At 37.3% G+C, this 14861-nt stretch overlaps 1 protein-coding gene and 1 long non-coding RNA gene across 7 annotated transcripts in view; one reads left to right on the top strand and one right to left on the bottom strand.

Annotated features, from left to right (window-relative positions):
* Window positions 1–147: 147 nt before the first annotated feature.
* The window catches only part of USP3 (ubiquitin specific peptidase 3), an 85883-nt gene continuing 71169 nt past the window's right edge, over window positions 148–14861 (bottom strand). For all 6 annotated transcript variants that reach the window (XM_013107286.5, XM_072043220.1, XM_027466053.3 and 3 more), the window contains exons 6-15: window positions 14205–14287; window positions 13635–13748; window positions 12891–13004; window positions 8861–9007; window positions 7373–7479; window positions 7131–7211; window positions 5999–6117; window positions 5704–5817; window positions 5528–5595; window positions 148–3981 (exon numbers count right to left, since the gene is read on the bottom strand). In XM_013107286.5, coding sequence (XP_012962740.1) covers window positions 3816–3981; window positions 5528–5595; window positions 5704–5817; window positions 5999–6117; window positions 7131–7211; window positions 7373–7479; window positions 8861–9007; window positions 12891–13004; window positions 13635–13748; window positions 14205–14287 — 1113 coding nt within the window. In that variant the 3' untranslated portion in view covers window positions 148–3815. The remainder of the gene's footprint in view (window positions 3982–5527; window positions 5596–5703; window positions 5818–5998; window positions 6118–7130; window positions 7212–7372; window positions 7480–8860; window positions 9008–12890; window positions 13005–13634; window positions 13749–14204; window positions 14288–14861) is intronic.
* Window positions 3980–14210, top strand: LOC140003373 (uncharacterized). Its single transcript, XR_011811878.1, has 3 exons — window positions 3980–4137; window positions 12458–12622; window positions 14014–14210. It is a non-coding gene; the product is annotated as an uncharacterized lncRNA (long non-coding RNA).

Below are 14861 nucleotides of genomic sequence, written 5' to 3'. Positions count from 1 at the left end.
CTGTAAAAAGACATGCGGAGTTTCATTTCCTAAGGAAAAGAGACACTTTAATGGCACATTTTCCATAAACACATTGTGTGAATGAGATATAATTCACATTCATCCTGGAAATGCTCCAAAAACACACACGATGAGCACAGTCAGTGATCCTCACTGAAAATTACACACAATTTTAATGGTAAACAATTACAACTATGGCACTACAGTACTTGAGGATATCCTAAAGCACATTGGAATCAATTTTTCAAGGTGCTGATTACCTCATCAGTAAGACACAGACACATCAGTAATGAAACATTGGGGAAAATTTTGAACACCAAGTGTTATGCTTTCCACTGATTTAGCAAAATTCTTATAAATGGCCTCTTGCTTTTGAACCAAGTCCACTGTACCTGCCTCTCTGAAAGTTTTCAACTCTAAATCTCACACAGCTATTATTACCTAGGAGAGTCTCTTCTGACTATGCAGTGAGAAGAAGCTCTCTTTGTAAATGCTGTAGAGCTTTGCATATAATGCCATACTTAACAGCTCACTATACAACATATTAAAGCAGAAGTGTTCTGAGAGCTGGACATTCTGCAGTTTTGTTTTACATAAATCATGTCTCCAGTTGTATATATGGCTAAACAATGACTAACAAAAAAGGACAACCTTCAATCAGACGAAATTGGGTGAAAAATATGCAAGTCTCTGAACTGTAGAGAGCAGTTGCTGCTTGCAGAGCAGCCACAAGCAAGACAAAATTCTTGCCAGTTAGTGTGTACTATGATCAGCAGTAAGTAGAAAGAAACATTTGGCTTAAATGAAATGAGATATCCCTCCCCTCCCACAAGCTAGTAGATAAATATAGGATATACAAGTAAGGTTAAAAATGTAATACTAGGCCAGGTGCAGTATATGTTACTGGTTCAGTGCTCAGTTATTTATTTTTTTTAACTTTTTTTTTTTTTTTGACACCACACTGAATAGAATACAGTGGATAAGCAAAGTTCTCCACCAGGAAGAGAAATACTTGTGTTGCCACAACAAACTGTTCATACTGTCCATCTGGGTTTGCAGTGGGAGAAAGTTAAATTAGGAAAGGATTTACGATGTACTTGTTCCAGCAAAGCGTAAGGCTGAGTCTGTATTATCTACCACTTGCTGCAAGAACAAGACTGACATGATTGCATTATGTTCCCATGGCCATATCTCAAATGGACCATGCTGGATACCGTTGCCCAAGACCTTAAATGTTACAGAGACAATATTACTAAAAGGAAATCCTGAAATGGGAAAATAAATCTGTCCCAAGAAATTAACAGAAGTAGAAGCTGCTTAAAATAAGTGAATGTTGCTGAAGATTACAAATCTTAAGTTCTTAAAACTACAGAAAGGCACATTTACATCACTAGTTTGCAAGAACACTGCATACACCTGACTCCTGCAAATTAAACTGTTTCTGGTCCAGAGCTAGTTGTACATTTTTAAGATTTGCATTCCCAGAACTAAGATGCTAAAGGAATCCAATCCAAGTAGCATGCAGACAAAATATAGATATAGATGGAATTGATTAAACTCCCCAGCTGTGAGCAGTAGGGCTGTGCTTCAGGTCAAAAATGTCATAAAAATTATTTTGCGTGTTCCACACAACAATGAAGTATGTCAAACGTCAACACCTAGCTCTTCTTGTTAGAACAGCAGCTCTGGCTGCACAAAACTGAGAAATGGTATGTGACATGCTATCTACAATTTAAAACAGTGATTAGTTTTAGTTATTGTTCAACTTGGAAAAAAAAAAAGACATCCATATATATGTGTGTGGCCCTCAGTGTACCAAATAATAATCACAGTAAGTTTAACTAGTGTACAGCTTACACACACACACTTAGCAATGTGGAACGTTTTCTGCAGCTTTTATATTAAGCCAACCTCTCTTTCTCTCTTTCCTGGTTCAACATGACTTGAAAAGGCCGTAAGACTGTCATTTAAAAAAAAAAATCTCGTGATTTCTGTTTATGCTTGTCAATGTACAGCTAGCAGGGAACCCACAGCAAGGAAAATGAAGTTCACCCAAGTGCACCATGAGCTATAACAGTACAATTTTTAGGGACTTCTTTTCTTTTTCTTTTTTTTTCTTTTTTTTTAACTTCATACTATGCCTTTTAGAAGCAGTAACTAAAAAGAATACTCAGTATAATAAAGAATATTCAATATTTTACTTGTGTTCTTGTGTGGTTTCAGGCTAGTATATTCTTCTGTTATCGCAAATAAAAGGTGCAGTTTGGCTGCGTGACTCTACATGAAGTTAAAAAAAAAAACACAACATTCTTACTAGGAAGCTTTTGCGATTGCAGGAGTGTCCAGTTACTTGCTAGGCACGTCAAGGGTAACTAGAAAGGGTGGAATGGGGGAAAGCACCAACATGTAGCATGCCAAAGTTCAGATTTGTCTGGATTCCTGGATTTTGCAATATAGGTTTTTCCTTTCCTTTTCTAAATTTCACTAGCAGAGAGGATCTGACCTCCACTATCTGGAACAGTGGCACAGCTGAAAATACCAATGTTTAAACAGATGTCTTTCTCTATTACATAGTCAAGTCATAGAAATTGTATCATGTCTCCAGTGTGAATCTCAAAACTGAAAATAAAGATCCCACAGTGGGCTTATGAGTAAATACTGCAGCTACCAGAATCTGCTCCAGTCAACAAGCGGTTTTGGGTCAATCTTCACACCTCAGGCTATGCTGAGAAAGTATCTCCTTTAGTTTGTTTTAGTTCTGATCTGATAAAAACAACTGCCATGCCAAGCATCTTGAACTCCATCCACTTCTTTTCAGTCTTAATTTAATTAATTTAATGCAGGCATTAAAGTAGACAGGAGCTATATTAGTTAGACCTATGGCTGTTCCCACAACCCCCCAAAGTTAGGAGCTGTGATCCCAGTTTCCACATGCAAGGAGGGTTGGGGTCCCACTGCCAGGAAATCTCCAAGTTTTAAAGTAAAGTTCATGATCAAATGTCAGGATTTCTGTTTAAAACAGATATGTTACTGGCAATTCACATCTGGTTTAAAAAAGAATAATAAATCTTAACACAATTTAGAAGTATATATTTTAAGATTTAAAAAAAAAATGAGGGGAGGGAGGGAAGAGCATATGCAAGGAATATTTGAATTAATCTGAAGTATAGATACAATTGAACCAACTGTTTATTTACAATGATTCCTGAAAGTCAGCAGCCCGAATACACACCGATATAGCAGCAATTACCTGGTCTATTTAATGATGCCACATCTCATCTCTTCTTCAGACAAAGAATGATTGTTCAGAGGTCACGGCTTAATTTCTTGCACGAGGGAAAATAGTACGTGCAAACAATTCCTTGATTTAAAGAGATTAAATCATATCTATATAACAGCTGTAAGAGCAGCTTGAAGTTGTATTGCTCTTTGTAATCAGAAGCACATTTCTCTTGCTTGTAAGGAGGACAGAAAGCTTCTCTGATGTAAATGTGCCTTTAGAAAGTGAGAACTGAAAACATTAATATAAAAAAGTCAAATAACTAAGTATTTCTTGAAACTATATATATAAAAATTGAGTTATCACAACTAAAGCAGCAAATCAAAATCTGCTGAGGTTTTCTGGTATAACTAAAAAAAGTTAGTTTGTGTCCAAGTTCAGTAAGTCAAATGCTACCATTGACACAACAAAACTAAAACCCACAAGAGGAAATTGAAAAGTGCACAATGAAATTAATAGTCTTGGATCAAGTATTTACGGAAAAATGGAAATGTTTTGTCCGCTGGACTTGATAAGTGAGAATTAAAAGGAGGTATTAAAGTTTATCTGATCCAGATTTGGCTTGCCGTTCCACATAGAAGAGGATGTAGGCCTTCGCCTTTACCACAGTCTCCTCGTCGGTCAGCGTTACAGTACTGTCGTTGAAATGGAACCAACGACCTTCGTGAGCTGCATACGCGGTGTAATGTCCAGAGCCAACGCTGTCAGCAAGGCAGGGGTGGGGGGAAGAGAAAAAGGAAAATCAGGAGGAGACGGACCACCTCCTTCTCTGATGCATTTTCTATTAGGCAATAATGGACTAAGAGACTTCAAGGAACCCAAGCAAGAAAGGAACTGACAGCCCTCTACGATAGTTGGTAAGATTTTTCTTGTCTTAATCAGTGGCACTTGAAGTTCTCTAAAGTAAAGTTTCATGTTAAGTAAAATAATCACTTACTTGCAGGGATAAGTTAAATTTATTTTATTTTTAATATGAACTTCATAGCATCCCATTGTTATTAGGCAAGCAAGGCCTTTTGCAACACAGAACAACTTCCAGGTTTGTTAAGCCCATTATCTGTTGCTTAAATGTTAGCTATAGAAGTTGTACTGTGCTTTATTTTTATACATCTTACCTATTTCGGTCTAGAGAAACTCACGTAGTCTAAATTTAACCAAGAGGACACACAACAGAACAAATCTTTCAAGTATGTTTTAAACAGATAAAAGTTTTGGAGCCCCATGTATTGACTGTAACGTATCAGAACTATACACCCACCTATTTTCATACCCTGCCACCCCCAATATAAGGCCTGCTTTCACTTATATGTTGTAACATGCTTTCAATGGTTCCAACCATCTAATTCTATTCTGTGACTCTCTTGCTGCCTGTACAGTTTTCCTAGGACTTCAAAGCACCAGACAGATGCACTGTGGTGCTACAAATGCTGCATTTAGTTGTCAAATTGTTTAGACAGTCCAGCTCATACTCATATCTGTAATACCTTCAGATTACATTCAGATATAAGTACGGTTTTGATTAATGGGATTTAGCTTCTTTAGAAAAATTCTTTTACACCTTCACATCCAGAGAGTGATTTCCTATTAACTATACAATCAACCATTGTTTTTGTCACTACTACAGTTATTCTCAACAGATCCACCCATGGCTAAGTAATGGAAAACAAACAAAAAAAACAAACAACCCCTATCCAGCAACTGTATTTCAAAATATGAAACTGTCCAGCTTTGTGGCATGCCTATTAGCATTCCCTTTGAATTATCACTCCTGTAGGTAGATGCAGAGTAATTGCTTCTCCTGCGCCAATCTTAAATCTACACTTGTTTCAAATACATACACTCTGGCATAAATGCACATGTGCCTTTCAAACTGAACAGAAGAGGAAAAAAAATCTCTCTGCCTTGTAGTAAGAATTTCAAAATGAAGCATTAACTTCTGGAAGGCCCTTTTATCCGCCCTGTTGGTTTTAGTGTCTTCTATTCCTGAGGAACTAGAACAGTTTCATGTTGTCTGTCACTCCTATTCACTACTCCCAAAGACTGCCAACTGGAAATCACAGGAATTATTACATCAATCTAACTGAAGTTACTTCAGCTTAGTTCCATATAAACTTGTGAATTTCTGCATATTTCCACTAGTAAAATACACAGATGTTCACTATGGGCAGAAAAACCTTAAATAAGTCAGCATGTACTTCGGTGGGAAGAATTTCTCTGCTCAGAAGCCGGCTAATTCCATGTACTCACCCTGAACCATGATGCACAACAACAGCTGCAAGGTCATAGAGGCAGCTTTCTGGGCCACTGTTTTCAGGCTGCGATTAAAAAGAAAAAACTCTTCAGTGATGCCTACTTTAATTTGTAATGAAGACATACATGTGATGGAACAGATTTCTCTGGGAGGTATCCATGAGGCTCCATACCTCTAACAAGTAGCACTTCATGTCTAGGCCTCGTAAGGGAAACTCAACGTACGTATCAACCTTGTTTCTCAGATATGCTGTCCAGTGAAATCGTTTCAAGTGTAAGCATAGCACCTAAGGGATTAACAAAACAAAATGGATGCATTAGGGGAACAGGCTGAACTTAGTACTGCTAGATATCTGCTATAGCCTATGGGAGGGTTAGGTGTAGGTCTAGTAACAGCTGAGCAGTTATTTCCAGTTATTTCCATTATTTCCACATTGCCATGCTGTTACTTTTAATGTTTATACAAACCTTTGGTAGTTTCTGAATCCAGAATTTTTTGGTGGACTTCTGTTTCTTTTTGCATTTATGACACATATACAGCTCTGTCTCATCAAGTTCTTCCAGGTCTGTAAAACTGCGAAGACAATCTAAAAACAAAGACCACATACACACAGAACTCTAATTCAAGATGATAGCAAATGATATTTCTAACATGAAATACAACAAATTCAACAACCTAAAGAATGTATGCATCTGTAGCAGTCCTTCTAGTTAATCTACAGTTGTGCAGCAAAAAGCTGCAGCTATGTGATGTATTAGCGTGTTGCAATGTGCAATGTTTCTTGGTCCTTTAAACAAATACAGCTATAAACAGTTCCAGAGAAAAAAAATAATTCAAGAAATCTTCCTCTTGAAAACGATATTCCTTCCAACACTCAGCACAACTTTATTTTTCAAAAGAAATCATATGACTTTCTAAGAACGTTCAACTTTTTTTAAAGAGATTTGATTTTAGGTACAAGATGAACCGTGGTAAAAATGTTTTTTTTGTTTGTTTGTTTGTTTTTTAATATATTAGTATTTTGTGATTTGCAATGAGTGCAAAAAAAAATGCAATTTACAAATATGTAAAAATTAACAGCCTTTAAAATAAGATCAGTAATAGCACCAGTGCCCAACTTCAGTTGGCTCCAAAAAAGGTGCCAACAGCACCAACTGCAGTATTTTATTTATGATGTTTAAAAAGCAAATGCACAAGAGACAACTGGTATGTTTTCAAACACGCTTGTTAAGCACAGAGCCTTAGCAAATACCACTATGCACGCTGCACAAAATGCTGGTTGGAAAGACTGGACTAGATTAGAACTGTTCTAACCACAAAAAAATGCACTCTGCTAGTGTTTTCCTTGGTATTTACTTAGCTGACCTACAGACTTAAAGCGCATCTCAGCCACAGTTCATTGCAGTTGTACATCAATACACAGTGACAGGTAAAAACCGTATGGAAAACTGTTTTAGCACCCTCTTCTACTGCAGCAGCTCATAAAAGCAGATAGCATGTGGCATCAAGTCATACCCTAGATAAAAGCCTGGTTCCTCTGCAGTTAGCGAGTATATGCTCTGATTTCTGTTAATTATTTCATTATGCAGAGACTCTTACCTCGTAGTGTGCACATTGGTCCATTTTCTTGATTCTTAGTACGCTTGTTTCTGAACTGACTTGGAATATCTAGCGAAAGGTCTAGAAAAAACAATTAAAAAAATTAGGGCTGAATAAAACAAGGCCTGATCTTCCCAGGCTAAAATTTCAGTTCAGTCATATGCCATCTAAACCAATCAAGAGTCGAGATTTGTTTTTCTGACTTATGTCAGCCACATTTTTGATGACAAGAGGCACCTTACCTAGGAATGGGTCAAACTTTCTAGATTCAGTCCCGCATATTAAACAGTTCACTTCATTTTGAAGAATGCCTCCAAAAATCGCTGTGACCACAGTAGATGCTCCATTTCTAGAGAAGCAACATTAGACAGGTAAAGTCAGAATGTCTGGTCTGGGCTTTATATTCAATACCTCCTAGATGTTTACTGGTTACCACTCATTGCTACTAGGCAGTGCAGTTTGGTCCACGTGTAACAGACTGAATTAATTCACAGGGCTTTCATTCTTCCCAGAATTGCACAGTGCATTAATTCTGTAATACTTTTGCTTTATTTTGTACCAGTACAAATTGTGAACTTCATATTCCCTACACAGATGCTGAGAATTTTAATGCTGAAAGCATTCTGCTTGACTGCATTTTTTATAATATAGAGCCACTTCCTACACAGTACAGTATTTCAACGCTGTAATTAAGGCTGTTTCTGAACAGCAATTTCTAAAGAAAAATGCTTCCCTCTTAGGTAGGCCAAACATTTCAAATCTACACCCTACTTTGCTATGAGTAATTTTGACTTCTTTAAAGCATATTTCTGCACTTCTGCCATTTATTTGCTTCCAAAGACAGCTTAACTTGCATTAAGATATACTAAGCAATATGTACCAGCATCTTTATTCTCTATGCTTTCATTAGTCTCTTAATCTTTTCATCAGATTATATAAAGGCCATGTAGTCCAATGAGAACAAAACATTTTAAGTTACATTACACAACTTCTAAATTACATGCTAGTTTGTGCTTGCAGTTCTGACAATACAAGCTTGCAGAAACCCGTGTTTCACGTATGCACTCTACCTACATCTTTACAGTTAATCCAAACTCTGCTTGTTAAGCAGATAGAAATAGCTACCCAAAAATAAACAGGCGCTCAAGGAGAGAGCATTCACAGCATCTTTATTACTTTACTGTAACCATTTCAGTTAACTTTATAACCTCATAACTTTAACTGTGTGTCAATTGATCAAGAAATGTAGAGTGGGTCCAGGAAAATTTCCATAGTCAAACAGCAACTGCCCTGCTCATGCTCTATTCTAGAAGGTCTGCTGACAATTTAAACCTACAAGTACTTGGCATTTTTGCCTCTGTATTGTTCAGGCTATCTATTGCCCTAAGAAAAACAAGACTGAATAGAAGCAAGGTATATACAGGTACAAAATAGGAAGAAGTGTGTGGGGTTTTTTTCTTGAATGAAAAATGAATTAAAACGTGTTTACAATTTACTCTATTTGTTCATACCTATTAAAAATGCTAGTCTAAGAGCCATACTTGCTTTTCAAGGAAGCACATCCCATAGGATTATAGTCCATTACTGTGCAGCTTTGTAATTTGCCCTCTTAACATGCATGCTGAGGAAATCTTAAACTAAGGACCCATTAACTTGAAATTTCAGTCCACCACACTGACCTATACAAAGCACTGAGGTATTCAAGAAAGTAATTAATAAACAAGTCTTACATGCAACATTTGCTGCTTGCAGTCAGGCTAGAATTTTCTTGCAAAATTACTGAACGTGAAACACCATTAAAGCCACCCTGGAGTTCCAGGTGTAGATGGTCCAAAAGGTAACGCATGAACTCATGAGCATCCTGCTGCTGGTATCCCCTTAAGTGAAAAAAGAAATAATAAAATCAAACATGCAGGTTGCTTTATTGTCAGTACACGCTGATAAAGAACATGTCACCTGGAAGAATGTATGTTTGTTTAATAACACAGAGCAGACTTTACAGCAATGTTTGTACCAAAACGTACCAAATGTATCAAGTTAGCCTCTGGAAAGATAAAGTGATATCTACACAAGCTGCATGATTTTTTTGGTCCCTCACATTGCTATGCAGGTCTCTTCATAAAGCCAGAGAAATGTTTACGGTAAGTTTTACATCAGAAGAGCCCTTTTAAATGCAATAGAGAGCAGCAGAGACAAAATTTCCTCGCGTATTCTTTAACTGTAGCTGCAATGTTAATTTACCTCAATAAATTTCATCCATGGTAGTAACATCCTACGTCTATATACATGCTAGCTGAAAATGCACAATGGTCACAGTAATTTCCTCTCACTTATGCAAAAGCTTGCCTCCTTTTTTCTTCTTTATTTGCTACTGACTGTATTTGATTAGTACGTCTGTTTAGGTATTGTTAGTTACTGGATTCTGCCAGCACACTATGCATCCCTACTTTGAAACTCTTAAGTCTCAAAACTGGTTCATAGTGTTGATGTGTGACATCAGAGTTACTGCACCGTTTTTATTCAGTCACTGAGCCCACACGTCACTTTGGCAGTTTGTTTGCTTGCCTGCTTGGACCACACCAGAATAGGGAATTTATTCTTAGTGGTTTTTTTCCACATGCATCTTTAAATGACAATACAAACTCTGAAGTGATGAGGATGAAACAGAGGTTTCTTTCCTCCTCTCTTAACATGAGAGCTGTAGACATGCTTAGACTTGCACACCTTCCTTTGCCTAACCTACACACCACTTGTTGGGAAAGGAAGGCAGTGGTGGGAGATACAGAGCATCATTTGAGGATATGGATTTGCCAGGACAAGGTTCCAGTCTCAGCTGTTATGCTATCAGCAGCAGCACTGCTCAAAGAGTTTTGTTTGATGTTGTTGTGTTTGTTTTTTTTTTTTAAAGCCACTAACAAACTTAATCAAAGGTAATGGAGAAACCATCAGGGTAAATACACCTTTAATGTTATTTAAGCTAAATCATGCATCAAACATAAAGAAAAAAGTATTTGTTTGCTGTAAGATGTATACTTATATGAAGGAGGAGACATATATAATTAAACAGTGAAAGCTTTGTGCAACACTGACATAATTATGTGCAAGTTGTTGTAGGCCGAGTTACAAAAATCCCCGAGTATGAGACCTGGCTTTTCTTCTTTTTCTTTTCCAATCATGTAAGTTGCCTTGTTATGCCTCCCTTACATATTGTTATCCTCCTTATTTCACCTAAGTATCAGCAATAACTGTCAGATAATATATGTCTGGGAAGAAACAATGGAGAGATGTTCTGTGCTACTACACAGGGAAGGGAAAATGTCCATGAGAATCATGTCACAGCACTCAATGTATCACTGATATGTTTAGTGAGGAACGTAGGTGTATCCCAGGAAAGTATTGGTAGGAGGCAGCAAAATAAAAAGAAAGTAAAGCCTTTTCATCTGTAGAATAACAGTAATGTTTTTGTCCAAACTCCCACCTTTAAAAGCAATCGCTGACAAATTATATTCTGCTTAAATTTTTAGAATTTACTTCGCTTCAGATACCCTTCCAACATCAATTTCCTCATATAAAAGCTCTAAAGCTTGATCTACAGCAAGTTTGACGAAATAACCTTTGGAATCATTACACATTACTGGTTGTGTTCCTGATGCATGTGTTTACATTTGATACAAGTTAATGCTAGGTGAAAGATTCTTTGAATTTAAAAAAAAAAAAAAAAAAAAAAAATGCTTAGGTACAGATGCAGATCTTTAAAAAAACATGATATGGACAAAGATCCATCAGCTAGAAAGCGTAGTTTCTCTGAGTCAGCTTGTGCAATAAAACTGCTTTCCATCCACCTGACCAATTCAACTCAAGCCCACCTCTGTTGTTCTTTTTTTCTACTGAGAACAAGATATAAAGAAACAGTTACTAAGAAAATAGAAGATACTATTTATATAGCAGCAAACAAGCAAAGTACAAATCTTGCAACTCAGCAAGAGGCCCTGAACTGTTCTGCCATGCAGCAGAATGAAAGCAACAGACTTAGTACAACAGTCAAGGAGCAGGACTTCCAAAGCAGCATTAGAGCTCTGAGACACTTCAGCTGTGCTTGTATTACACAAGGCCAAACAACTAAATATTGTCTACTGCCTACATACACATGAAACAGAGGGCCATGGAGCACCTCAGCAATAGTTTGTCTCTTTAACCTTCTGTAAGAAAGCCTTTAACCTGAAAAAAACAACAGCACTTGCAGTCCTGGAGGCAGGCACGTAACTTTCAACAACTGAAACAACTTTTTAGGCTAAACATATTACACTGAGTTTCCAGACACGTTTCCTCTCCCAGCCCTTGTCATTAGGCTTCATAAGCACAAGCCAAAGTGGATGGTTCACTGTTAACATGCTACTGACTCCAGCTGTCTTTCATGTGTCCATCCACCACTTCCACTCTCATAAGCAGCATACAAGGTAGAACTAGAGTTGCAGCATCATGAGCTTTTACATGGTACAATTAAGCACTGAACAAGTGTTCTCACTAGATCATGTGGGATTGGGAATATACAGAGCAGAGCATCTGATGCTACTCTTCATGTGATTTAAGTTCTCTTATCAGTTAATCACGGATATGTTCCCAGCTAAATGGGAATAAAGGGAAAAAATAATAAAAATTAATTAAAAAAAAAAACACTCTTTCTTTTAAAAACTGTGATAGAATCCACAGTGCTGAAAATTTGCTTGAGGAACTTAATGAACTCATTTCTTGCTTAGCCTAACAAGAATTACTGTGAAGACTGTAGTAGGGAAACTGGTCAAGGACAGATATTAAGGATGATGTTTTGGTCGCTGCTTGAAACTACTGGTATTAAACTTCCTTGATTCTCTTAAGCCAAGTGAAACATATTAGGCAGTGTGAAGAATAGAATAAAAATATCTTTTGTGATTTGGGTTGCTGAGATGTGTTCACAGCATCTTTTCAGCACTGCTGGAGATGTAACATAACAGTATCTTTACTACCTGAGACAATGGAGCAACTTACCTCATCACAATATATCCTAACAGGTTTCAGTGCTCCTTTGAAAGGTTCAGGGGCCAGGACAGGGAGACCTTGGAGAGGAATGATACTTCGATTTACTTGGATAACCTTTTCCCCTTTTGTCTTTTCTGTCAGCATGGGCACAAAATGCCTTTTAGTTACATATGATTTTTTTTATTATAGCCCTCATTTCATGTCCAACTGACGATGACTGTAGTACTTTGAGAGAATCAAGGAAGTTTTACAGAGTGTTCTCATTTAGACCTGTACATTTTTAATCTGACTACATCAATTTCTTATTGCAGCAAGCTTGTTCTTGGTTCTGTCAACACCATGCACTTGGACTAAGACTCTGAACTAAATGCAATTTGGCTTCCTTGTCATAAAGCACAATTTCTCTTTCTGAATTCTGCCTACCTGCAAGATTTTGTCTTCTTGATTCTTCTACCCCTCGGAGCACTGGTTCAAAGGTAAATCTACTACTGTTTTCGTATTAGAAATGTTTGACCTCTCTCCGATAATGCTACATGTAACATGTGGTCAAAGGACAGGGGGAAGAAAAGCACTGCTAGTAAACGCAAAACAGTAAATCACAGGCAGGATCCTTTCCAAGGCATATCTGTGGGCATACAGGAAAGCTGCATAGATTCCATACCCCAGATTCAGCACATTTTAGATTACAACACCAGCAATGTAAGGTTACAATCAAGGATACTGTTTGTATTTCACATAACTTACCTAAAATTTGGCATGATTTTCCAGACAACATAAAATAAAGACTCCGGACTAAATGCAGTTTGGCTTCCTTGCCATAAAGCACAAAGTGTCTTTCTGAATTCTTCCACCAGTGAACTAGAAAGAATAAAAGGTGGTGATGAATATGGACTTGCATTATAACTCTACGGGTTTACTAGCTCAATGGTACAAATATCAGACATCACCTTGCTTAAAATTGTAATGGCTGGGTATTACCCGCTCTAGTACTTCCCACTTTTTATGTCTTAAAATCCTACCCATAACAGACAGGTTTGGAAAATTACATTTGAAATGTTGAGAACTCACTTGGATACCTATTCACCTTTCACCATTATACTGTATACTCTGCTAATGTGGTCACTTTAATGCTTGCTTAAACAGGTTACAGACTCTGAATGTCATATCCACATGGCCATATTTTAGCTGGAATTAAATAATGCAATATTTGGACTAGATATAACAAGCACTTATTAAGCTTACTTTAAATGCAGTTACACTCTAGTGCTTTCATTTTTTTTTTTACTGCCTCTCCCTGCAGCACTAGGGCTACATGTGCACACTGCAAGTGACACAAGTTTCTTCTTGTACAGCAAACTATTCTATGAATGAGTCCCTCTAAGAATCACTTTTCTGTAACTCTTAACACTGTAAGCATATAGTGGTTCTACTGCTCAAGCATTTGCTGTTTCATGAAAGTTCAGTGCTAACAAGGAACACACAGCTTACACATTGTTATCTCCCTGGCTCCTGGTATGGTAAGTTCGCCTGCCTGCTGTCTTCCCATTCCTCAGCTCCACAGCAGGCAACTCTTTGAAGTAACAGCAGAACTGCTGAATGTTACTGGAGAAAAAGAAAAAATGAATGAAAACCTTAATGGGCAGAGAATAAAGAGATTATGTATTCTGGAGTCTGTTCTTTGAAATACATAAACAGAACTTCATGTGGTGATAAAATGATGGCAACCCAGAAGTTTTTTTTCAAGTATTTTCATCCAAAATACAAGAAGTAATATAGCAAGTGCTTCTGTAAATGAATGGTGGGTCTATAAATTTAATAATCATCCCAAATACCTGAAATAATTATATTTTGGCTCTGCTTTGACTAGGAGATACTGTGATAGACTGAGGCATCAGAAGGTATTCCATGAAACAACAGGCTGCAGCTGCTGAGGAGGTTAACTCAAGGTCCACTTCCACCTCTCAATTCAAAGCTCTGCCACAGCAGTCCCAATAGTGGAACACAAGCATGTGCTTTGACTCCTGCAAGGTCAATCGTGACTGACAGAAAAGAAGATACCTGAGCGACTGCAGGATTGCGTTCATGAAACACGTATTCCCCAGGTTCCGAAGGCCTGTGGCACAAAGGGCAGTGGTGCTTCCCTGGAAGTGAGGATGGTTAAGTTAAAGATAGATGTATCACTGCTCCCCCACTTTCTTCACACAGAGCTGTTACTGTTAAGCAACATAAATTTGAACAATAATTAACTACACTTTGTGAAAAAAGCAGTTTCAATGCCAAAGTAATCACATGACCAGCCTTGCTGACTGAAGCTCCAACCTGACATGAAACTAATTTCTTACTCATTATCAAAAGAAAGCTATACAACCTTTTTTATTCCCCCCTTGAAAAAAAAATTTGAACAGGACAGTACAGCTTTAATCACAGACTTGTATTTCGAATTATTTGTGTGCATTTATGGTAGTAAATATTCTCACTCCAATAATGTTCAGCGAGAACTGGATGATAATTTCCCTGAAGCGTCTGAAAAATGAAGATGCCAATCCTTACCCATCTAGATCTGTATCTAGTAAGTGTAGTGTGGCAGCCTGCAGATTTTTAAGTCACCAGCACTGACCTGTTTGTTGTTTATATATATTTTTTAATTTTTTTTTATTATTATTATTTTTTGTGGTGGTAAGGGAGGTTTTTCAAAGACAGATCTTTTTAAAGACA

The sequence above is a fragment of the Anas platyrhynchos genome, chromosome 11 (genome assembly GCF_047663525.1).
Source record: "Anas platyrhynchos isolate ZD024472 breed Pekin duck chromosome 11, IASCAAS_PekinDuck_T2T, whole genome shotgun sequence".
In the NCBI taxonomy this organism is placed as follows: domain Eukaryota; kingdom Metazoa; phylum Chordata; class Aves; order Anseriformes; family Anatidae; genus Anas; species Anas platyrhynchos.
The sequence above is the reverse complement of the archived record's forward strand: the minus strand, read 5'-3'. Positions and strand labels throughout refer to the sequence as shown.